The sequence below is a fragment of the Bufo bufo genome, chromosome 3 (assembly GCF_905171765.1).
Source record: "Bufo bufo chromosome 3, aBufBuf1.1, whole genome shotgun sequence".
Taxonomy (NCBI): domain Eukaryota; kingdom Metazoa; phylum Chordata; class Amphibia; order Anura; family Bufonidae; genus Bufo; species Bufo bufo.
The window spans coordinates 180,222,162-180,245,901 of NC_053391.1; the positions used below are offsets into that span (position 1 = coordinate 180,222,162).

Consider the following 23,740-nt stretch of genomic DNA (forward strand, 5'->3'; position numbering starts at 1 on the left):
GGAATAAAAGAACGTTTGCTTCATCTGCCTTCAGTAAGAAAACGATTGTCGGAAACATGCTGCTCGCTACTCTCAGGGATTACTGGCGGCTTGGGATGGTTTTTGGAGGTGACCGGTTCCCTTTAAAGGGGTTTTCCAAGATTTTCATACTGATGACCTGTCCTCTGGATAGGTCATCAGTATGGTATTGGTTGGGGGCTTGACACCCGGGACCCCCGCCGATCAGCTGTTTGAGAAGGCATCTGTGCTTGCAGTAGAGCTGTGGCCTTCTCTTAGCTCACCAAGCTCAGCGCCTAAGGGTCCATTCACACGTCCGCAAAATGGTTCCGCATCCGTTCCGCAATTTAGCGGAACGGCTGCAGACCCATTCCTTTTTAATGGGGGCGGAATGTGCTGTCCGCATCCGCATTTGCGGATCCGCACTTCCGCATCCGTGCTTGCGTTTCCACAAAAAAATAGAACATGTCCTATTCTTGTCCGCAATTGCGGACAAGATTAGGCATTTTCTATTATAGTGCCAGCGATGTGCGGTCCGCAAATTGCGGAATGCACATTTCCAGTGTCCGTGTTTTGCGGATCTGCAGAACACTTACGGACGTGTGAATGGACCCTTACATTGTATAACGACTGTGCTTGATATCGTAGCTCAGCCCCATTCACTGTAATAGGACTGAGCTGTGCCTCTGCCATGTGACCAATGACCAAGTTACATGGCCTAGGGAAAGCTGTGAGAAGGCCTCTTCTCAAACAGCTGATCGGCAGGGGTCCCGGGTGTCGGACTCCCACTGATCACATACTGCTGACCTATGCAGAGGATAGGTCATCAGTTAAAAAATGCCTGAAAACTCCTTAAATTTCTCAGTGATTTTTTTTTGTGTTTATTTCCCAACGGCCCTATTCATATCTGTTTGTAGCATTTCTATAGGATATATGCGCATATTGGGGACTAGGTCTGCATATGTTATAACTGATATTATCCAGTCCGGCTATGATGCTAATTGTATTGGTTTTACTCCACTTGAAATGTGTATTTAACCCCATGTACAGTATGCCCTGGCTATTTTTTGTATTGGCCTTATCTACATCAAGCCTACTCTCTTCTCTCCTTTTCATGCTTTTTATTTTGTATGTTTGATTACTAGAATTTACAGCAGAAACTGGCATAAGGTATAGTTCAAGCCTACCCCAGCCCCTACCTAGCATAGATTTGAGTTTCTGCCGCACGGAGGGCCAGACATGCGCCTAACTTCCCAGAAGTTCAGGGCTGCTGCTGTTCTCCTCCTCTGAACTTTCTGCTACATACAAGTTTGATTGATGACACAGGCAAACGCCACTAGGACGACGTCATCCCACTGCTTGCCTGTGCGTGCACATTCCCTTTGTGCAGAATAAACTTCCATGCAGCTGTCTCAGTGAACAGTGGGTTTGTTCCAAAGTGCACATTGTAATCTCTAGATTTCCCTGCAGAGATAGCAGTGCGTTGGAACGAGCGCCCCGTCTGACCCTTAATAATGGTATAGGGTGACGCAGCGGTCGCGCTGCCTAGCTGTGTAGTAAAGTTCCAGGGCTGCAGCACAAGCTAAATACATTTTTTATTGATCAAAATTACAATACAAATAATACATTAGCAAATGTATCCCTTTTTAGATACCAATTGTTTCCCCCCCATAGAAAACTGCAGGAGGTAAAAGATTTTTTTTAAAAACACAACCCTTAAAATAATAAATAATAAAAAAGTGATTATTCCCAACCCACCCAATAGTCTCTGACATCTTTTTTTTTATTCCTGGGCTCATCTAGTAAAGCACTAATATAGCAAGTTAACCATGTGCCGTTCCCACTGCTGCACCGCTGGAGGGTCAACCAACTTCCAAATCAACATTATAATTCTACGAGCCAACATCAAACCACCAACCCATTTTCTTTGGCGCCTATTAGACCTTCTTTACTCCCTAAAATGCAATTTTCTGGATTTTTTGGGATTTTAAAATAAAAAAAACTACTTCTAATCTATGAAGTCCTGAAAACTTTACTACATGTCGTCAGTCACAGGATGACAGGTGGTGGTGACAATATGTAGTACAGGTCCAGGGCCTGTACTTGTAGTACATACTGTCTATGCGCTGGTAGGAGCTGCCATAAATAGCTGTGGAGAACAGCTCCAAGGCTACTGCGCATGTCCCGAAGCTGTTCTACATAGCCTGCAAGCGCTGGTGTGAGGTGGCCGGGACAGGAGCTGTTTCGCAGTCATGCCTATGCGCGCTCCCGCAATACTAGCCACCGGAGAGGCCCAAGATCTGTCCTGCACTGCGCAAGTGCGGCCAGCCTGCTAGATTGGCTGTATCCCCTTACAACCAGCATTCTAGAAAGGGGTCATGCCTATGCGCGCTCCCGCAGGCCAGGCCACCAGAGAGGCCCAAGCTCTGTCCTACACCGCGCAAGTGCGGCCAGCCTGCTAGATTGGCTGTATCCCCTTACAGCCAGCATTCTATAAAGGAGTTAAAGAGTGGAGTAAACAGATGAACGGAGGCAAGAAGTAAATTAGGTTGGTTATATGGACGATTTAAGCATGCGAGGAGCCATTTTGTGAGATGAGACAACTCCTTTAATAATTTAGACCCATCTCACTCCAGCATACAGCAGATCATGACTGGCTTAGGAAAGACTGTCTTGATAAATTTCTGCCTTTGTCTCTTTTTTCAACTGACCATACACATTGAGAAATGCTCTCTATTGTTTGCATCCGAAATTGTAACCCTATTTATGTGAACTGCTTTAGAGCCACACTATGCGCATCTATAATTCTGAATATCATCAGTTAATGCAAATGCAATGCAAACACCTGCATCTAGTGAGTCCAACATTTATTCACCCCTGTTGTAGCCCAAAATGTGTTGAATAAAAAGGTAAGAAAAAAATCCAATGAAGTCTGGATACAGAACGTTCTAAATCAAGGCATAAGCAGCATCCTCTATTATATATGCAGATCATATGTATAGTGCTATACTTTAGCATTCACATACTTCTTAAATGAACTATATTAGGCATAAAGGATGGCATTTTTCGCTCCTAGCATTTTGAAGAGGAAAATAAGAATCTTCATCACACCTTCTTTAAGACCACCAATCTTCATCAGACCTCAGACGACACCCCCAGTCTTCATCAGATGCCCAATCCTCATCAGACCTCATTTCAGACCCCCAATCTTCATCAGAGCTCTGATCAGACCCTCAATCTTTGTCAGACCTCAGATCAAACATAAAATAAAATAACTTACCTCTCCTGCTCCGAACGGCACCACCATTTTCTAGATCCAGCAGCACTCACCTCTCCCTGGTCTTCTGCAGACGGTGCTCTGACACTATACACAATCAGGACACAGAACAGCGCGTCGCCCGGAGGAAGACCAGGAAGTACAGCCAGCGCTAACAGCGCCACACTCACCACTCCCCGTGCTTCCTGCATACTATTGAGCACGTCCATAATGGAAGTGCTCATTAGTATTTGCTTCATAAGATGCACTGCCATTTTCCCCAGCATTTTGGGGATGAAAAATGTGTACCTTTTTGAAATTGCCTTAGTTATGCTTATTTATATGTTATATTCGTGATAGTACACACAATCTACGCAGGCTATAAAAATGTCAATTTTCTGTGCTTTCTCCAAATAATAACTTGTTTCAAATGTTTGTGTTCTAGACAAAGGCCTTCTCTATACCTTTGGTGATGGACGATATGGGAAACTTGGATTAGGGGAAGAGAATTTTACAAATCAGTTTTCTCCCACACTTTGTATGAACTTTATAAAGTTCACTGTTCAGTCGGTAAGCATATCTTGTCTGTCCTAGTCTGTCCTTGCATCTTAGGCCCTGTTGTTGTAGCTTCCATTTTGTCCAGGTCCACCGGCTACTTGTCATGCTTCTTAGGCTACTTTCACACCTGCGTTCGGATGTCCGCTCGTGAGCTCCGTTTGAAGGGGCTCACAAGCGGCCCGAATGCAGCCGTCCAGCCCTAATGCATTCTCAGTGGAGGCGGATCCGCTCAGAATGCATCAGTCTGGCGGCGTTCAGCCTCCGCTCCGCTCAGCAGGCGGAAACCTGAGCGCTGCTTGCAGCGTTCGGGTGTCCGTCTGGCCGTGCGGATGAAGCGGATCCGTCCAGACTTACAATGGAAGTCAATGGGGACGGATCCGTTTGAAGATGACACTATATGGCTCAATCTTCAAACGGATCCGTCCCCCATTGACTTTCAATGTAAAGTCTGGACGGATCCGTTCAGGCTACTTTCACACTTAGAAATTTTTCTAAGTTATAATGCAGACGGATCCGTTCTGAACGGATGCAAACGTCTGCATTATAGGAGCGGATCCGTCTGATGAAACATCAGACGGACCCGCTCCGAACGCTAGTGTGAAAGTACCCTTAGCCAGTCACACAACAAACGAGCAACCCTGCTTCTCGTGCAATGAGCAGAAGACGCCTCCCATGAAAAGTACAGTCTTTTTCTCTGCGCTGTGGACATTTAAAGGGAATGTGTCACCCAAAAATGTTTCTGCTAGTTAAAACCATATAGCGACACATATCCTTCATCAGTTTAGTATTTTTTTAAATTCTGTTTCCTTAACAAAATTATGGGGGAAGCAATCATCATGCCTGAACAGGGGGGGGGACCTTATTGATTTCTCTGGGAGTTTTCTAGGCATGCTCTGTGACCTGTGTAGAGGTCAGGGGCGAGCTGATAAGCTGTGATATCACCTGTTGTGAATGGTGGATCCTGTGTTATCTATGTGTGTGTATATAGGTGATATCTGTCATTGTAATCCTGCCTTTGATGATGAGCAGATTACTGCAGTGAAGTGGTCTGTACAGAGCAGGAAGTGGCGCCTATTATTAGGATACGTGGCCAGCGTGAAAACTGCAGGATTTTCTTTTTCATTATTTTTTTTTTTATATAAAAACATGATTTAAAGGGAACCTGTCATCAACTTCATGCTGACCTCACTGAGGGCAGCATAAAATAGTGACAGAAATGCTGATTTCCGCGGGGTGTCACTCATGAGCTAATAGTAAGTGGTTGCTGAGAACCAGATCATAATCATTGCAGCCCAGGCCTGGGAAAGAGTCAAATCTACCTGAGAAGAGTCCTGGTTATTATAATCTCCTGCTCTCCCCGACCATCTGCTGATGATTGGCAGTTCTCTCCTAGAGAGAAAGGGAGAAAACTAGGTAGAAGACTGTCAGTCATCAGCAGGTGGGCAGGGAGAGCAGGAATTCATGATTAACCATGACTTTGCAATGATTATGGGGACCTATGACATTACTATTGGACTGTAGTCATGCTAAGTCTCTTCTCGGGTGGCGGTATCTATCCCTTGTCAGGGACATATAGGGCCTATCAGGAGGTTCCTGACACGGGTTCACCCCTATCCGGGTGGCCATTCCGTTTTGCTAGGGAGCGTCTATAGCTTGATAGGGCAAGTGTGAGGGTGAGTCAATTTTCCTTTCCTTGTCCTGCCCAGCCTCATTGTTAATCGCTTGTTCAGGGCACAAATTGGGTGATTTTTAATGATCATCAGTAAAGGTTATGTTTTACACTGGTGAAGGTACTCTGTCATTACATTATAATTAAGTTACACTAGATACTACCTGACATCTGATGTCTATATCCATCAGAACTGTGAAAAATGTGTGTCCATCGCTGTCAAGATGGTGATGGCCATGTGATTTACTAATGTACGATGACTATTCTGCACATACAATGAAAGCTTTCAGTGCCCGTGAAGAATGGGATGGATCCGGGATGTGATCGCATTATCTTGAAAGTTATGGACGTAGCAACTGTTGTGTCCAGTGTTTACACATTATAAGTATGGGCGGCAGGGGGCTTCAGTAAGGAATGATGTACTTTAACATTTCCTATGGCAGTACACATCTGTTTATAGCATTTTAGAAACTTCATCAGAAAGTGGTCAGCCCCTTTAAGGTATTTGGAGGAAACAGAGACATATCTATCTGCTACAGTAGAGAGGGGCGACAAACATGCATTGTACTGGTGGACCCAGGAAACGGTAATGTGTCTCCTGCCCTTCAGCCCGCTCTTTGAGTCAGAAAAGATAGCTGCTAAGAAATAGCAACATCTACTCTCGCAGATCCATCCATCCGCTGATTCCAGAGAAGTCTATTTTTTTTTATTTAATTTTTTTTTTAGAAAAAATCGCTTTCTTCCACGTCTTTCAGGTTTTGGTTGCCATTTTAAAGCATTTGCGATCATTTTAGCTGAGCAGCCTATCATTTTCTGCACTTCTTTATATGTTTTCCCCTCTCCAATCAACTTTTTAATCAAGGCACGCTGTTCTTCTGAACAATGTCTGGAACAGAATTTCTGAGAGAAATGCCTTTTTTTTATTATTTTTTTTTTAAAGAAAAATTCGTTATTGTTTTTCTGAGCCAAAAATGTGAATTCCATTACATATAGTTTAAAAATAACAGATAATCATACATCAATCCACATAGTTAACCCCATTATACCCACCCCTTGATTCACTGCTGCGGGATCCAGCCGTCTCCTATTGCTACTCGTGGTCAATACCACAAACAGCCAGGCTCTTTGGAGCGAAGAAAAGGTATCAAAGACCTGCCCCTTCCAGGACTACTCTGTTTTTCTTACTATTCTTCTATAAACATCAATGGTATCTATCCGAGCCCTCCACTCGGAGTAAGTAGGGCTGTTTTTTGTGCCCCAATATTTAAGAATCAAGGCCTTTGCGGCCATGAAGCTCTCCAAGGAGATTTTAGTCTGATAGGGCGTTAAATCCACATGGGAGAAAAGACCTAATATTGCCTGCGTAAAACAGCGGTTCAATTTAATCTTATATCTACTATGTAGTTCTTCATAGATTCTGGTCCAAAATCCATTTATTTCTGGGCAATCCCATAGCAAGTGACCTAGACCAGCGTTTTCAGCCGAACACTTCCAACACGTATCCCTTCTTTCCCTATATATTTTGGCGAGGAAGGCAGGGGAGTAATACAGGCGATGTACAATCCTAAACTGGATTAATCTGTATTTTTGGGATATTGATGCTTTTTTTATATTTCGATATACTATATCCCAATCAACAGTACTTCCTACACCTAAATCAGCTTCCCATCCTCCCTCGCTTTTAAATGTTGTTGTTTCTCCTAAGCAGTCCCGGAAGCTACAATATATTTGTGAGAGAGTGAGTTGTATATCTGTAAATTTAAAACAGTAATCCAAGAAGGAATTTGCCCTGGTGATCAAAGAATCTTTATCCTGGGTGTTCGTGTATGCGTGTCTAATTTGTGCATATCTATATCTATCTAGAGAGGTGACATTTATACCCATTATTAATTCGTCAAAGGGGATAATACTTTCATGTGACATTATATGAGTTAAACGGTTGATGCCGCGTGAATTCCAATACTTATAATCTTCAATTAACCTGAACTCTTTTAAATTGTAATTATGCCAAAGTGGAGTAAAAAGTGTGGGGCTGCTTACACCCAATATCTTTTTAGTTTTATTCCAGACCCTATCTAACGTGTCACTGATTAAACACTGTTTTAAAAAAAAAAAAAAAAAAAAAAAAAAACAGGGTTACCCCATAAAGGCCATTCTTTTTTGTTTTTAAGCACCTATCTTATCTACCCTGCCTAAGCTGCATTCAAAGCATCACACCCAGCCAGCCAGAATTCTGCTCCATACTGATGAAGGGCAAGCACCCCAAAACGGCTTTCTATGAATATTTTGGATTGGCTATTTTCCCTTGTCATGTCCCAAGGCTTGTTGGAAAGTTGGACTTTGACTCATTGGGAGCTACATTTAAGATGTGGCGCTGGTGAGATGGTTCTCTTGCCTTGGAAGATACCTTTTGCATATTTGTTTCCCATGGAGCATTGCCAATAAGTCCCCATACCATGGAGTACTTCCAGTAAGTCCCCATGCCATGGAGTACTTCCAGTAAGTCCCCATACCATGGAGTACTTCCAGTAAGTCCCCATGCCATGGAGTACTTCCAGTAAGTCCCCATACCATGGAGTACTTCCAGTAAGTCCCCATACCCCATGGAGTACTTCCAGTAAGTCCCCATACCCCATGGAGTACTTCCAGTAAGTCCCCATACCCCATAGAGTACTTCCAGTAAGTCCCCATACCCCATGGAGTACTTCCAGTAAGTCCCCATACCCCATGGAGTACTTCCAGTAAGTCCCCATACCCCATGGAGTACTTCCAGTAAGTCCCCATACCCCATGGAGTACTTCCAGTAAGTCCCCATACCCCATGGAGTACTTCCAGTAAGTCCCCATACCCCATGGAGTACTTCCAGTAAGTCCCCATACCCCATGGAGTACTTCCAGTAAGTCCCCATACCCCATGGAGTACTTCCAGTAAGTCCCCATACCCCATGGAGTACTTCCAGTAAGTCCCCATACCCCATGGAGTACTTCCAGTAAGTCCCCATACCCCATGGAGTACTTCCAGTAAGTCCCCATACCCCATGGAGTACTTCCAGTAAGTCCCCATACCCCATGGAGTACTTCCAGTAAGTCCCCATACCCCATGGAGTACTTCCAGTAAGTCCCCATACCCCATGGAGTACTTCCAGTAAGTCCCCATACCCCATGGAGTACTTCCAGTAAGTCCCCATACCCCATGGAGTACTTCCATACAAGACTGATCTCTGTAAGGAGATTAAGCACTCTGCCTAAGCACCTATCTTAAAGGGAACCTGTCATCAACTTCATGCTGACCTCACTGAGGGCAGCATAAAACAGTGACTGAAATGCTGATGTCAGCGGTGTGTCACTTATGAGCTAATAGTAAGTGGTTGCTGAGAACCAGCATCATAATCATTACAGCACAGGCCTGGAAAAGAGTCAAATCTACCTGAGAAGAGTCCTGGTTATTATAATCTCCTGCTCTCCCCGACCATCTGCTGATGATTGGCAGTTCTCTCCTAGAGAGAAAGGGAGAAAACTAGGTAGAAGACGGTCAGTCATCAGCAGGTGGCAGGGAGAGCAGGAATTCATAAATAACCATGACTCTTCTCAGGTGGCCGTGACTCTTTTCCAGGCCCAGTCTGCAATAATTGTCATGTTGGTTCTCGGCAACCACTTACTTTTAACTTATAAATGACAGACCGCTGAAATCAACTCACCTGTCTCTAGTTTATTCTGCCGTTAGTATGAGCAGCACAAAGTTGATGACAGGTTCCCTTTAAATAGGACCTTATGAAACAGTATATTACTCTACTAGAGTTCGCAGAATCTAATAACTAGCTTTATATTGCTATTATATTCAGAAATCTGAGCTTGTCGTATTTCTCAATTCAGTTACTTCCATGCGGTTTCTGACTTACATACAGCATATTAAACATTAGGCGTCTTGTGGATTGTGTTTCTTGGTTGTTGTCCAGAGATAAAATCCATGCTGTGGATCCATCTGTGCACATATTTTCCAGATTTATGTCCCAAGGGTATGTAATCAAGTACTGAGTCAGAGATCGGATTTTAAGGTTGTTTTTGTAAAATAATTGTATTTGTGATACCAGATTATGATTCTGTATGTTGTATTTATTGTCAGTAGCTTGCTGTGATTTACTGCTTCTCTGTAATTGTGTTTTCCTGTCTGCCTCATTAGTTATGTCCAGTTTGACCTGATCACACATCTTTAATAAGTGAACTTACCTATAAAAGTCCACATACAGGAAAGCATTGGCACTTAGGTGGAGATATTGTCGACTTTATAGTCCGTTCAGACCAGGCTAGAATATAAATTTGGTTGCAAAATACCTTTAATAAAAACTATATAAAAAATGAATATAAAAAAAAAAAAGAGTTGGCTCACCTAACTCACATTGCCCGATATGACGGTCACACTCCTTTGCCCTGCTACTGCCATTCACTTCAGCTGAAGTTAAAGAGGTATTTCGGTTTTAATGATTACATTTATTTATGTAGAGAATAGGATGTTGAACAATTTTTGTAATATACCTAGATCTATTTAAAATTTTGGTTGCAGACTTTTGTTATATCCATACAATTCTTACAATAAACACATGTATACTCAGATCATTCGAAGTCCAAACGATCATAAAGTATCAATAAAATCTTTCTTTCATATCATGATTAATGCAGGATTAAAAACATAGCTAGAGGTCCACATTACAAGATGAGTTACATAAAAGAGTGAACACTGGAAAAGGCTAGTGATGAAGCACTATATATCTGAGTAGCCCAACACCATAGTGGCATGTTGGTACCATTTGTATTACACAAAAAAAAGTCAGTGTGATTGAAACAGTAATATGGACAAAAAGCCTAAAGCAAAGATCTGCCTATGCCAGTCAATTGTATACCATGTACCTATCTAGCACATCCCTGGCATACCAGTGTCCCTCACTTATACAATTTCACCCAATGGCTTCGTAAGTAGCCTCTCCCTAAAGAAAAAATTTGTTCGGCACATTTTAGTCCTGTAAAATGCATCCATAGGGCAGGTGGATAGGACTAAACGTGGCGTCAACCATGTGAACTATCATGTGACCCAGCTTTTAGTTAACTGAGCAGGTATCTAATAGGTGAATATATTAGTGTATTGGGGAGCAGCTCATATACTTTATATACAGTAATAATACCTGCTGCATCATCCTATCATGTCTATCTTTTTTTTACACTAAACTTTATTAACAACAACACATCACCTAGAGACAGGCAGCCATTTTACAACATCACCTACAGACAAGCAGCCATGTAGATACACAGATTAATGTAGTTACTGTAATCCACAATAAAAATCATGATTCCACCACAACTCCTATTTACTTATCACATGGATGTGTCCTTTGTGCAGACCCATCACATGTATATCATGTAACACTGCTCTGCTGTTTACTGAATGTAAGGAATTATATGATGTCACATGACTGATTCCATGTTTCAGTTAGGCCATGGATACATTACACAGGACTGATACATTGGCTATAATACTGCACATAGGGTCAATTGCCTCATATAAGAAAGGTATGTATGCAGAATTTTAAATACATGTATATTAGAAAACTGTGTCATTTCCTATTCTCTAAATAATATAAAAAAATGAAAACTGGAATACCCCTTAAAGGAAACTTCACAGCTAACTTAGTTCTCTCTCATGACTATTGCAAAACCAAAGTATTCCTATAAGTGTGACTGTTGTGTATACCTAAATTTGCCAGTCTTACAGTTAAACAGATCTAAGGTTTATACAATGTAATCTCAGACTACACAGTCTAAAATGTGGCAGTTTTATCACAGTACTGTAGCACTTGTTGGATTACAAATTTGGTGTACCTTTAGGAGTCTAGTCTAAGTTTATACCAATATAGTAATGTATAGTGGGCACTCAATATCTGGTACTACACATTGGGTACAACATATTTATTATTATTTTAAAATTTCATCAATAGTCCACCAAGTTAATCTAATCAATACCTAGCAATCAATTAAATAGCATACACTAAACGTATTTAATAAAACATAAACGTGAAATATTATTCCCAATTATTATATAAGACAATGTATATCAGTCCCTAAAAATTCATAAAAGTTCATAAAAATTCCTGGAGGTTAGAAGAAATCAATATAATTCCTGAGGATAGTTAGTGGTTGATTAGAGTATCACATATTGTTCCATAAAATCCATAAAATTCCACACTGTACTATAAAGTGCAATTGATGAGGTGCAATTGATGGAGTGCACTTATTGATTATTTGCTAATGTCCTTCAACAGTCTTTAGGTACAGAAATCATTAGAAAGTCTCAATTGTGTAGCATGTTATTATTTGGGTAATACTTCTAGTCAGGCGTTATCTATACGCAGTTTAGTATTTTTACTTACTGCTTATTATTCAGCTTTCTCTGGATCTGACTGTAGCGGCGTCCCACTACTAGTCAGTTCACTCACCCCTCTTCTTATACCCTGTGGCGTGCGTTTGTCTGCACTTTTCTTCAGAGCTGTTGCTGCGTGGATCGCAGACCTCCTTCCAGTCTCTGTTCGGATTCCTTCCGGTCTCTGTTCGGCGTCCCACGTGTTCACAATGTGTCACGTGATCGGAGCGTCCCACGTGACCTGGACTTAGTTCGATTCGCTTGATTCAAGTTATTTGTGTTATGCGGAGGTGGTACCAACCTCCGTACATGTAGTTCCTTGGCAATATTTCTATTGGTTTTTCGCAACAGTCTGTTTGATAGTTGCAATGCTGTAAGACGTCTTCTTAGTATAAGGATCTCATCCACTCCTTCTATACGCGTTTTGAGGTTGCGTACCTCTTCCTAAGTTTATACCAAGTTGGCTTACTTTCCAACAGAATTTTGTGCAAAAATTTTTACTGCACATCATAACAACATACCAAAGGTTTTGATCGGTGGGGGTCTGAGTGCTGCGACCCCCACTGATCGCTAGAATGAGGAGAGAGAAGTGCTCACATAATGTGTTCTGTCTTCTCTCTGCAGTAAACCAGTTCAATAGAAAGTCCATGGTCATGTCAATAGAGAGCTTCTCTCTCCTCGTTCTAGTTATTGGTGGGGGTCTCAGCACTCAGACCCCCCCCCCTTCCGAGGAAACTTTTGATATGTCGCTATGACATATCAAAAGGTTTATGAAAGTTCAGTGACACTTTAAGCCATGTCTCTTTCCAACAAGCCACACATCTTTGTGGTGCAAAGCCTGTTTGTCAGTTTTTTGGTGCAAATTACTCCAGAATTCTGCCATGTTTTGATTGGTAAATCTCCCCAATATATTATCGTCCAGGCCTTAAACGGAGCCTGTTGCATTGTACATTGCGTCTGATATGCAGGCCACATGAAGTAGAGAAAGAGAAGCTGAGCAGATTAAAATACAGTTTTGTAGAAAAATATTCAGTGAACTTGCAATGTATTTTATTTAGATCTCTAGTCATTCTAAACCGTGGGTGGTCCTTTCAGTGACTGACAGCCTTCCCACAGTAGGATCACTCACTGGTCTACTAAGCTATACTGAGTTAGGGTCCATTCGCACATCCGTGTGTGTTTTGCGGATCCACTGATCCGCAAAACACGGACACCGGCAATGTGCGTTCCGCACATCGCCGGCACTTAATAGAAAATGCCTATTCTTGTCCGCAATTGCGGACAAGAATCGGACATGTTCTATTTTTTTTAGGTTCGGAATTGTGGACCCGGAAGTGCGGGTCCGGATCCGGGCCACATATCGTACGACCCCATAGAAATGAATGGGTCCGCAATTCCGTTCCGCAAAATGTGGAATGGAATTGCGGACGTGTGAATGGAGCCTTATACTGAATATCCTCCCACAATACTGTTTCAGTCTACTCATCTCCTGCTCTATAACAAGCTGCCTGCAGGTAATACATCATGTTCAACATGACAAGTTCCCTTTGAAAGAACTCTAGGAGCCACTGGTTTTAATGGTCTTGCTGAAGCTTATTTTATCTCTTCTGCTTCTTTATTTTCTCTTTCTCTCACCCCCCTCCTTCCCTCTACCACCATCCTTCTCCCTCAACCACCACTCCCTTCTCCCTCAACCACCACTCCCTTCTCTGTACGACTTTCCCTCCCTCTACCACTCTCCCCCTCCATCCACCACTCCCCCATCACTCTCCCCCTTCCTCTACCACTCTCCCCCTTCCTCTACCACTCTCCCCCTTCCTCTACCACTCTCCCCCTCCCTCTGCCTACCACCTCCTCCGTCCATTTACCACTCTCCCCCTCCATCTACCACTCCCCCTCCCTCTACCACTTTCCCTCCCTCTACCATCTTACCCCTCTCTCTACCACCACCCCCTACATCTACCACTCTCTGTCTACCACCCTCCCCCTCCGTTTACCACCCTCCCCCTCCGTCTACCACCATCCCCCTCCGTCTACCACCGTCCCCCTCCGTCTACCACTCTTACCCTCCGTCTACCCCACTCTTCCCCTCCCTCTACTATCACCCCCCTCCCTCTACCACCTTCCCCCTCCCTCTACCACTCTTCCTCCCTCTACCACCACCCTCCTCCATCTACCACTCTCCCCCTCCCTCTACCATATTCCCCATCTTTCTACCACCACCCCCTCCATCTACCACTCTCCCCTTCCTCTATTATCACCCCCCTCCCTCTACCACTCTCCCCCTTCTCTACCACTGTCTCCCTCCCTCTAGCATCTTCCCTCTCTCTCTACTACCACCCCCTCCTTCTACCACTCTCCCCCTTCCTACCAGGAGTCCATTCCCCAGTACTAACAAACACAATGCTTTGGAAGGGTTGAGCAGGCATTTTCAGCAGGCTGTAGATATGCTTGGCAGGACGCTGGTGGTGACCTGTTTTCTAGGAAATATTGATGTAATCCTCCCTTGTATTGCATTTTTATACATAACTACATTTAGGCACAGCCTGTTCGTTTCTTCAGGCTCATTAATTTCCATACACTAAGCATTGTCCTGTTGATTGTTTTTCTTGTTGTTTTGCGCTGTCTTTTCTTTACACATATATCATTTATCACGTCCTTGTTTATGATGTTAATTTTTCCCTCCTCTTTCAGGTAGCGTGTGGGGGCTGCCACATGCTTGTGTTTGCTGTACCTAGACCTAAAGAATCTGAACTGATCATCATCGAGGAGCTAAAAGAGAATTATTTAACGGTCAGTGGAGATGGAGACGCATCTACATCACTCCATAGATCTCCTTCTGCACGTGTGAGACGGAGGGAGAAAGTACGTTTTCTTTTTGCCTTGTATATCTTGTATCGTGAGATTATAACAGTACAATACCTCTGAATTATGATATAATTCCAGAAGAAATGCCAGCCTCACAACATCCAAAAGCTGTCCCTGAAGGTTAAATGTAAGGCCTTTTCTGGTTTCCGCAAATAAAGTTTGATCATCAAGTGACATACAGTATTTTTAAAGGGGGTTATGCCATGATTGATATTAAAAATTAAAATCAGACATCATATAGTACACAACGATTTCTTTCTAACAAAGCTAGAACTAGCCCTGTACCTCGCATGGGTCCAGAGATATACCAATTCATTGTTCCAATTGCTCTGCTAGATAATCTTCAGGCTGGTAACTTTGGGAGTGTGTCCTTTCTGCTGCAGCTCTTTCACTGTAACTGCCACAGTTTCTAACAGAAGATATGGCTGGTGGCAGTTGAAGATTTAAACTGAGCACGTTCAACCAGCTCAGAGAGGTAGACCAGAAATAAGGGAAAGAACAAACAGCAGGTGGCGCTATACAGATACTTTTTATTGAATAGCTCATTGGCTATACTACATTACATGCAATTACAAAAGTATTTAGATCCAAGTGCTGGTGTAAAAAATGTAGACTGTGTTTCGTGACACAACCCCTTTTGATACATTTTATCTTGTCATTTCTTTTCCAGCTTTTTCAAGATCCCTGTTTGTAATTAGTGAATGTGAACATTCATTGTTTTCATTAGAGGCTTAAAACCTTGGTCCTGGTCATGTGATGCTCACATAATCGTTCAGCTTGTTAGAAAAGACAGGTGTAATAAACAGTACAGTGCAATTATGACCTGGCCAGGGCAGAGTGTCAGCCTTTGTATGTAAGCAGTTATTGGCCCCCAACTGAGGGGACAGAGTTTTGGTTGAGGAATTTAAAGGGGTTCTACGGGAATTAAGAAAATGAAAATACTTAAATATTACTTTATAAAAAAGATATACCCAAATACCTTACATTATTTATAATGGTTCATTTTGTCTAGGGAGCAATCATCAGAGCAAACAAAATGGCCACAGTCCTGTTAGTACACACACAACCTGTCCTAATCACACAGGAGGACAAGTTACTTCACATCACTGAGCTAAAGAGCTGCCCCATCTCTGCTCTACTTGGCAGGGGTTATGATCCTGAATACAGATGATACGATCTTCAGCTGAATCTCTGTAGCAATGGAGTTCATGAGTAGACATGAAGTACAGACAGGACACCCGTAGACTGTGGTAATTGAGACTGCATATAATAGCTGCTGCTCATTATCTCCACCCTCCCCTCTCTACTTCATGTCTCCTCATGAACTCCATTCTTACAGAGATTAAGCTGAAGATCTTATCAGCTGTTTTCAGGATCATAATCCCTGACAAGCAGAGCAGAGAGGAGGGTGAGGCAGCTCTTTAGCTCAGTGTTGTAAAGTAATTTGTCCTCCTATGTGATTAGGACAGGTTTTGTGTGTACTAATAGGATGGCGGCCATTTTGTTTCTCCTAATGATCGCTCCCCAGACAAAACGAGCTATTATAACTAATAAAAGGTATTTGGGAATATATTTATCATAAATTAATATTTAAGTATTTTCATTTTCTTATTTCCCGGAGAATCGCTTTAAACATGATTATATTAGTTGCAGAACTTTTCAACGCACGGTGATCAGGCTTTATATGTTAAAACCGGAAAACATTTTCAAGGGGTTTTCTGTGATTTAAAAAAAAAAACGACAGAGGTAGTATAAAATAAGCAAAAGCCCTCAGTCACCTTTGAAATTTTCAAATCCACACTAAAATTAATTATTAGGAGGGGTTTTTCAGTCATTTTAATACATAATCGGGGAGATTTATCAAACTGGTATAAACTAGACCTGGCTTAGTTGCCCATAGCAACCAATCAGATCTCAACTTTTATTTTTCACAGTTTGATAAATCTCCCCATATATGTATGGTCTTGGGTGAACAGATTGAATATGGTGACGATTTGTGTGGGAGTGTGGGCTTTTTTTTCTTTTGATACTTTTAATTTCTTTTTCACTTCATGGCAAATATTTTATATTATATGTAATATATCATATATCAGTTATATTATATTTTACATAATCCCCCCGCGGTCATAAAAGACATTTAAAGTGTAAATGTCATTCTTTTTTTTTTTTTGTACTGTACAGGGACAGTGATACTAACCCTATTTGTAATATACTTTAATTAGTGAAATAGTACATTTCTATTAGAAAAATAGCTCTAAAGTGGCCCATTTTGAGCCTTCGCAACGCTTCTCTGTCTTCTGTTTCCATAACTGTGGAGACTTGCTCAACACTGACTGTTATGTAAACAGAAGACAGATGTCACGGCTGAAGATGGGGAAAACCCTCAGCCGTGCGGTGTCAATGCGAAATATAGCTGCTAGGCCAGGACAGGAATCAGGGAGCAGGTCACCTCCTATCACATCCCTAATTCTGACCCTGACTCCCAACCATATGAGCCAACCCTGATGGTGGGAGGGCTCATACACTGGAACCTATGATCCCTGCTAGCCCTCAGGATTGCCCTGGAAGAAGGAGCAGGGTAAGACGACCTGTTCCTCCTAGGCATGGAGGAACAGGAGTCTCACTGGCCAAGCTGCAACGGTAAGGGAAACAAATACAGCATATGGCAATTGCAGGTAGTGCAACAAATACCACAACTACCTGCCACAGACACAACAGCCAGGAACCCGTGCACAGGTGCTGCTGTCCACAATAAGATAAACGGACACAGCACACACCACACAATCACACAGGAACCCTGGACCACACGCTGCAATAAACATAAAGACACCAATAGACATATAATAAAATAAGAACAATAAAGTCTAACATAAGTCTATGACCACAAGGGTGGCCCTCACTGGCAGATGGAATATACACGGGAGGATGACTCCAGCTTACATAGCTGAAGTACCCCTCAGACTTCTGAATCACAGCAGAAGCTATATAGGCCCAAGTAGCCACACCCACACAGACACACCCAGTGCTCACATTCTAGGAAGGGATTTAACCCTTCTCACACCAGGGAAGGGAAGACAGCCACTTAAAGGGGACGTGCACACATAGGTAAAGCTCGTGGACAAATGACACACAAAGTGCATACATAAACACACACACCTAACCAGGTGTAACCGCATGCACTTGACAGCAAGCTGCCTAGCAACAGCTCAGGCTGCCATACTGCCAAGTACAATCAAAAAAACATGTTGCCAACGGCAACCACAAGTGAGGCAACAAACAAGCGGCCCTCACCTGTGGTTGAAACAACCAAACGAGACCGCAATCAACAGCATGTGGTTAAGGAGTCATGACCATGGTCGTGACAACAGAGGAGCGTTTCTAAGTCTCAAATGGGCCACTTTAGAGCTATTTTTCTAATAGAAATGTATGATTTCAGCAATTAAAATATATATTACAAAAAATGTCAGTATCACCTATATTTAAAAAAAAAAAAAAAAAGAATGACAGTTACACTTTTTTTATTTTACAGTGTTCCACAGCGTCTACGCCTCGTCATAAATTAGGCGCAGCCTCCGGTTATCATACTCTACCTTTCTTAGCTCATATCTGCATGTAACAGTATAATACAGTGGGATGCGAAAGTTTGGGCACCTTGTTAATCGTCATGATTTTCCTGTATAAATCGTTGGTTGTTACGATAAAAAATGTCAGTTAAATATATCATATAGGAGACACACACAGTGATATTTGAGAAGTGAAATGAAGTTTATTGGATTTACAGAAAGTGTGCTATAATTGTTTAAACAAAATTAGGCAGGTGCATAAATTTGGGCACTGTTGTCATTTTATTGATTCCAAAACTTTTAGAACTAATTATTGGAACTCAAATTGGCTTGGTAAGCTCAGTGACCCCTGACCTACATACACAGGTGAATCCAATTATGAGAAGGAGTATTTAAGGGGGTCAATTGTAAGTTTCCCTCCTCTTTTAATTTTCTCTGAAGAGTAGCCACATGGGGGTCTCAAAACAACTCTCAAATGACCTGAAGACACAGATTGTTCACCATCATGGTTTAGGGGAAGGATACAGAAAGCTGTCTCAGAGATTTCAGCTGTCTGTTTCCACAGTTAGGAACATATTGAGGAAATGGAAGACCACAGGCTCAGTTCTAGTTAAGGCTCGAAGTGCCAGACCAAGAAAAATCTCGGATAGACAGAAGCGACGAATGGTGAGAACAGTCAGAGTCAACCCACAGACCAGCACCAAAGACCTACAACATCATCTTGCTGCAGATGGAGTCACTGTGCATCGTTCAACCATTCGGCGCACTTTACACAAGGAGATGCTGTATGCGAGAGTGATGCAGAGGAAGCCTTTTCTCCGCCCACAGCACAAAAAGTGCCGCTTGAGGTGGGATAAAGCACATTTGGACAAGCCAGCTTCATTTTGGAATAAGGTGCTGTGGACTGATGAAACTAAAATTGAGTTATTTGGCCATAACAAGAGGCGTTATACATGGAGGAAAAAGAACACAGCATTCCAAGAAAAACACCTACTACCTACAGTAAAATATGGTGGTGGTTCCATCATGCTGTGGGGCTGTGTGGCCAGTGCTGGGACTGGGAACCTTGTCAAAGTTGAGGGACGCATGGATTCCAGTCAGTATCAGCAGATTCTGGAGACCAATGTCCAGGAATCAGTGACAAAGCTGAAGCTGCGCCGGGGCTGGATCTGTCAACAAGACAACGACCCTAAACACTGCTCAAAATCCACTAAGGCATTTATGCAGAGGAACAAGTACAACGTTCTGGAATGGCCATCTCAGTCCCCAGACCTGAATATAATAAAAATCTGTGGTGTAACCTAAAGAGAGCTGTCCATGCTCGGAAGCCATCAAACCTGAATGAACTAAAGATGTTTTGTAAAGAGGAATGGTCCAAAATACCTTCAACCAGAATCCAGACTCTCATTGGAACCTACAGGAAGCGTTTAGAGGCTGTAATTTCTGCAAAAGGAGGATCTACAAAATATTGATTTCATTTCTTTTTTGTGGTGCCCAAATTTATGCACCTGCCTAATTTTGTTTAAACAATTATAGCACACTTTCTGTAAATCCAATAAACTTCATTTCACTTTTCAAATATCACTGTGTGTGTCTCCTATATGATATAATTAACTGACATTTTTTATCGTAACAACCAACGATTTATACAGGAAAATCATGACGATTAACAAGGTTGCCAAAACTTTCGCATCCCACTGTACATAGACTTTTTTTTATTCTAATTCTACTGACCAATTAATTTACTAGTATGTGCTGGAACACTGAACAATGCCCTGTTTTTACTATTGGGAGCATATTGCCCATTAATACTCATATGTCCACTGCAAAACCCTAAAGTTTAGTTTAAAGAATTGTGCTTAAAGAGGACCTTTCACCGATTCTTACCCTATGAACTAACTATACAGACATGTGGAGCGGCGCCCGGGGATCTCACTGCACTTACTATTATCCCCGGGCGCCACTCCGTTCTCCTGCTATGTCCTCCGGTATCTCCGTTCCCTAAGTTATGGTAGGCGGAGTCTGCCCTTTTGCTGCTGTAGCGCTGGCCAATCGCATTGCAGAGCTCACAGCCTGGGAGAAAATAACCTCCCAGGCTGTGAGCTCTGCGCTGCGATTGGCCAGCGCTAGAGCAGAACAAGGGCAGACTCCGCCTACCATAACTTAGGGACTGGAATCTCCGCCTACTATAACTTAGTGAGCGGAGATACCGGAGGGCATAACGGGAGAACGGAGCGGCGCCCGGGGATAACAGTAAGTGCAGTGAGATCCCCGGGCGCCGCTCCACATGTCTGTATAGTCAGTTCATAGGGTAAGAATCGGTGAAAGGTCCTCTTTAAGTTAAAGGGGTGATGCCATCATTGATGTAAAAAATGAAAATCAGACATCATATAGTACATGACAATCTCTTTCTAACAAAGATAGAACAGGCTCTGTAGATCTCCGCTCATTGATTACTCCAAGTGCTCTTCTAGATTTATTTCAGACTGGCATGGAGCATGTCCTTTCTCAGGGGGCATATCATTTCTGCTGCCACTCTCTCTCACTGTAACTGCCACAGCTTCTAACAGAACATATGGCTGGTGGCAGTTGAAGATTTAAACTGAATACATGTGACCACCTCAGTGAGACGGAAAAAAAATAAGGAAAAGAACAAACAGCAGGTGGCGCTATACAAATACATTTTATTGAATAACTCATTTTTAATTACATGTTATTATAAAAGTTTTCAGATCCAGGTGCTGGTTTGAAAAGTGTAGAATATTTTTTGGGGCACAAAATTTTTAAAGGAGTTTTCCAGGATAGGTATCTGACCTGTGGGGCTCTGACTCCCAGCACTGTCACCAACCAGTAATTTGAATGGGCTGTTGTGCTGTGGAACAGGCATGAGCACAGCATAGCTCCACGCACTGGGTAGTGGCCATGAATGGTACTACAGCGCTGCTCCCATTCACTTAGATTTTTTTCTGATCATAAAGAAAGTATATCTGTAATATGCTTCTCTTTCTTTAAGAAATATTCGCCTGAACAGATCCGTGACTTGACCCGCACCCTGCCGCCGTTAAATAATAATTTACTGGAATCTTCGCTGCCTGTTCCTAGCAGGACTGTTCCACCAAACCTTCTTAAAGTAAGACAAGTCAGCAGTGAATCCAGCGCCCGTGACTCAGAGGCAGCCTCTAAATCAGGTAAGAGCAGAAGAATTTAAAGGGAACCTGTCATCAACTTTATGCTGACCTCACTGAGGGCACTAAAGTGACAGAAATGCTGATTTCATCGGGGTGTCACTTATGAGCTAAAAGTAAGTGGTTGCCGAGAACCAGCATCATAATCATTGCAGCGCAGGCCTTGAGAAGAGTCAAATCTACCTGAGAAGAGTCCTGGTTATTATAATCTCCTGCTCTCTCGTCCATCTGCTGATGATTGGCAGTTGTCTACTGGAGAGAAAGGGAGAAAACTAGGTAGAAGACTGTCAGTCATCAGCAGGTGGCAGGAGAGCAGGAATTCATGAATAACCAGGACTCTTCTCAGGTCGCCGTGACTCTTTCCAGGCCCAGTCTGCAATGATTGTGATGTTGGTTCTCGGCAACCACTTACTTTTAACTTATAAATGATGGACCGCTGAAACCAACTCACCTGTCTCTACTTTATTCTGCTGTTAGTATGGGCAGCATAAAGTCGATGACGGGTTCCCTTTAAAATAATAGAATGTAAAATATTCATAATGTCACGTCATGGAAATGCTTCAGCGAAGTATATACCTGATACCTGCATGCAGTATGTGGCAGATATTTAACTAGCATTTCCATGGTTGCTTATTTTTCTACAGAGTGGTAAAGGCTGCAAGGTTTATAACCTTGAAATCAATCCCTAGCAATAGTTGTTGATCCTCATGTACAAAGCTTTCAAGCAGAGAATAGTTTAGTATGACCTGTTTCTATTTTGCTATATTCTGGCTCTGGAGACTTTTTAAATTACATATTATCTTTTCTTTTTTTTTTTTACTTTTTAATCAGTTTGCTTTAGCTTTATACCTCATATTGACCTTGCATATCAAAATACATATTTTGCAGATGGAAAACCGAGGCGTGATCTAGTGAAAAGCTTTTCTGCGGATGACAACTCTGACAGCGTGAGCCAGCAAAGTTTCGGGGGCACCACAGACATTTTAAATATGGTATGACTATTATAAATTGTTTTAATGACATTGTGAAAAAATTACTTGTGTTTCACATAATTAGCCCTCACGCACAGTGTATTGAGTCCGCTTCCGATGCACATTTTTGTTTGGGTCGCACGCGGACCATTAATTTCTATGGGGCCGCAAAAAATGCGGACACCGCGCGGATGTCATCCGAGTGCTGTCCACATCCATGTGACTATTCCGCAAATTATCGAACATGTCCCATTCTTGTCCATTTTGCACTAGAATAGGCATTTCTACAATCGAGCCTGTGGAAAGTGCAGGATGCACACTGCTGGTATTTCATTTGCCTCCTTCACTTCACGGTTTAAGTGGCTGTCCCCTGCTATACAGCCGTCTTAGCTTTGTGGATGGCGTTCTGCCAGGACACAATAGGATCGCCCTGGGTTTCATTGTAACCAGTACAGGGCTCAGCTCCCCTGCTTTGCTGTAAGTAGCCTGAGCTTTCCTAGCATTGGATAATAGTATAGCGCTCTGAATGGAGAGCAGCCGGCCGGCGCGGGCGGGCTGTTGGAAGTGGAAGATCCTTCTCAATATAGATTCGGCCTTTGGCTCTGCGCAACCGTCCGTCATCAGTGCCAGAACCATGACTGTACCTGGTCATACATCATTTATTGTACTTTGAACCACTGACCCCTGAAGATTCTTGGACATGAGAAACGCGTAGGGTCTTTTAGTTAGTTTTAAGTTTACAATAAAGGGGTAGCAGCAAAAAGGATGGCCCCTAGTTTTGGAGGGTCCCTGAATTACACCCTTAATGGTTTCCAGCAGTGCACTAGGACTTAGTGGAGATGTTAGGGGACTATTATATTTACCTTGCGACGTTAGTCAGCAACTATTTATTGGTTCAGCCTTGTGAGGTTCCCTGTGTCACCCTAGATATCTTGTACAGGGTGGTACAGGGTTCCTGTACTTCACTGGCTGGGCCATCAGTGGTCAGTCATGTGGAAGTAGGCTCATACCCTTCTGCAGTATGTCCTGATCTGATACAGTATTGGCTGCTGCTCCTCCTAGCTTTTACATGTTAACCCCTGGTGTAGGTAGCCAAATCTTGGCTCTGAAGAGACCTTTAGATCAGATCAAAAAAGTTTATTGAGGGTGATTTATCAAATATGGTGTAAAGGAAAACTGACTTATTTGCCCCTAGCTACCACTCAGACTCCACCTTAAATTTTCTAGATGAGCTCTGAAAAATGAAAGGTTGAATCTGATTGGTT

At 42.6% G+C, this 23,740-nt stretch overlaps 1 protein-coding gene across 2 annotated transcripts in view; it reads left to right on the plus strand.

The window, feature by feature from the left end:
* RPGR (retinitis pigmentosa GTPase regulator) overlaps nt 1-23,740 on the plus strand; it is an 87,744-nt gene that overhangs the window by 40,171 nt on the left and 23,833 nt on the right. For both annotated transcript variants that reach the window (XM_040423788.1, XM_040423789.1), the window contains exons 9-12: nt 3,699-3,823; nt 14,583-14,753; nt 21,333-21,507; nt 22,393-22,496. In XM_040423788.1, coding sequence (XP_040279722.1) covers nt 3,699-3,823; nt 14,583-14,753; nt 21,333-21,507; nt 22,393-22,496 — 575 coding nt within the window. The remainder of the gene's footprint in view (nt 1-3,698; nt 3,824-14,582; nt 14,754-21,332; nt 21,508-22,392; nt 22,497-23,740) is intronic.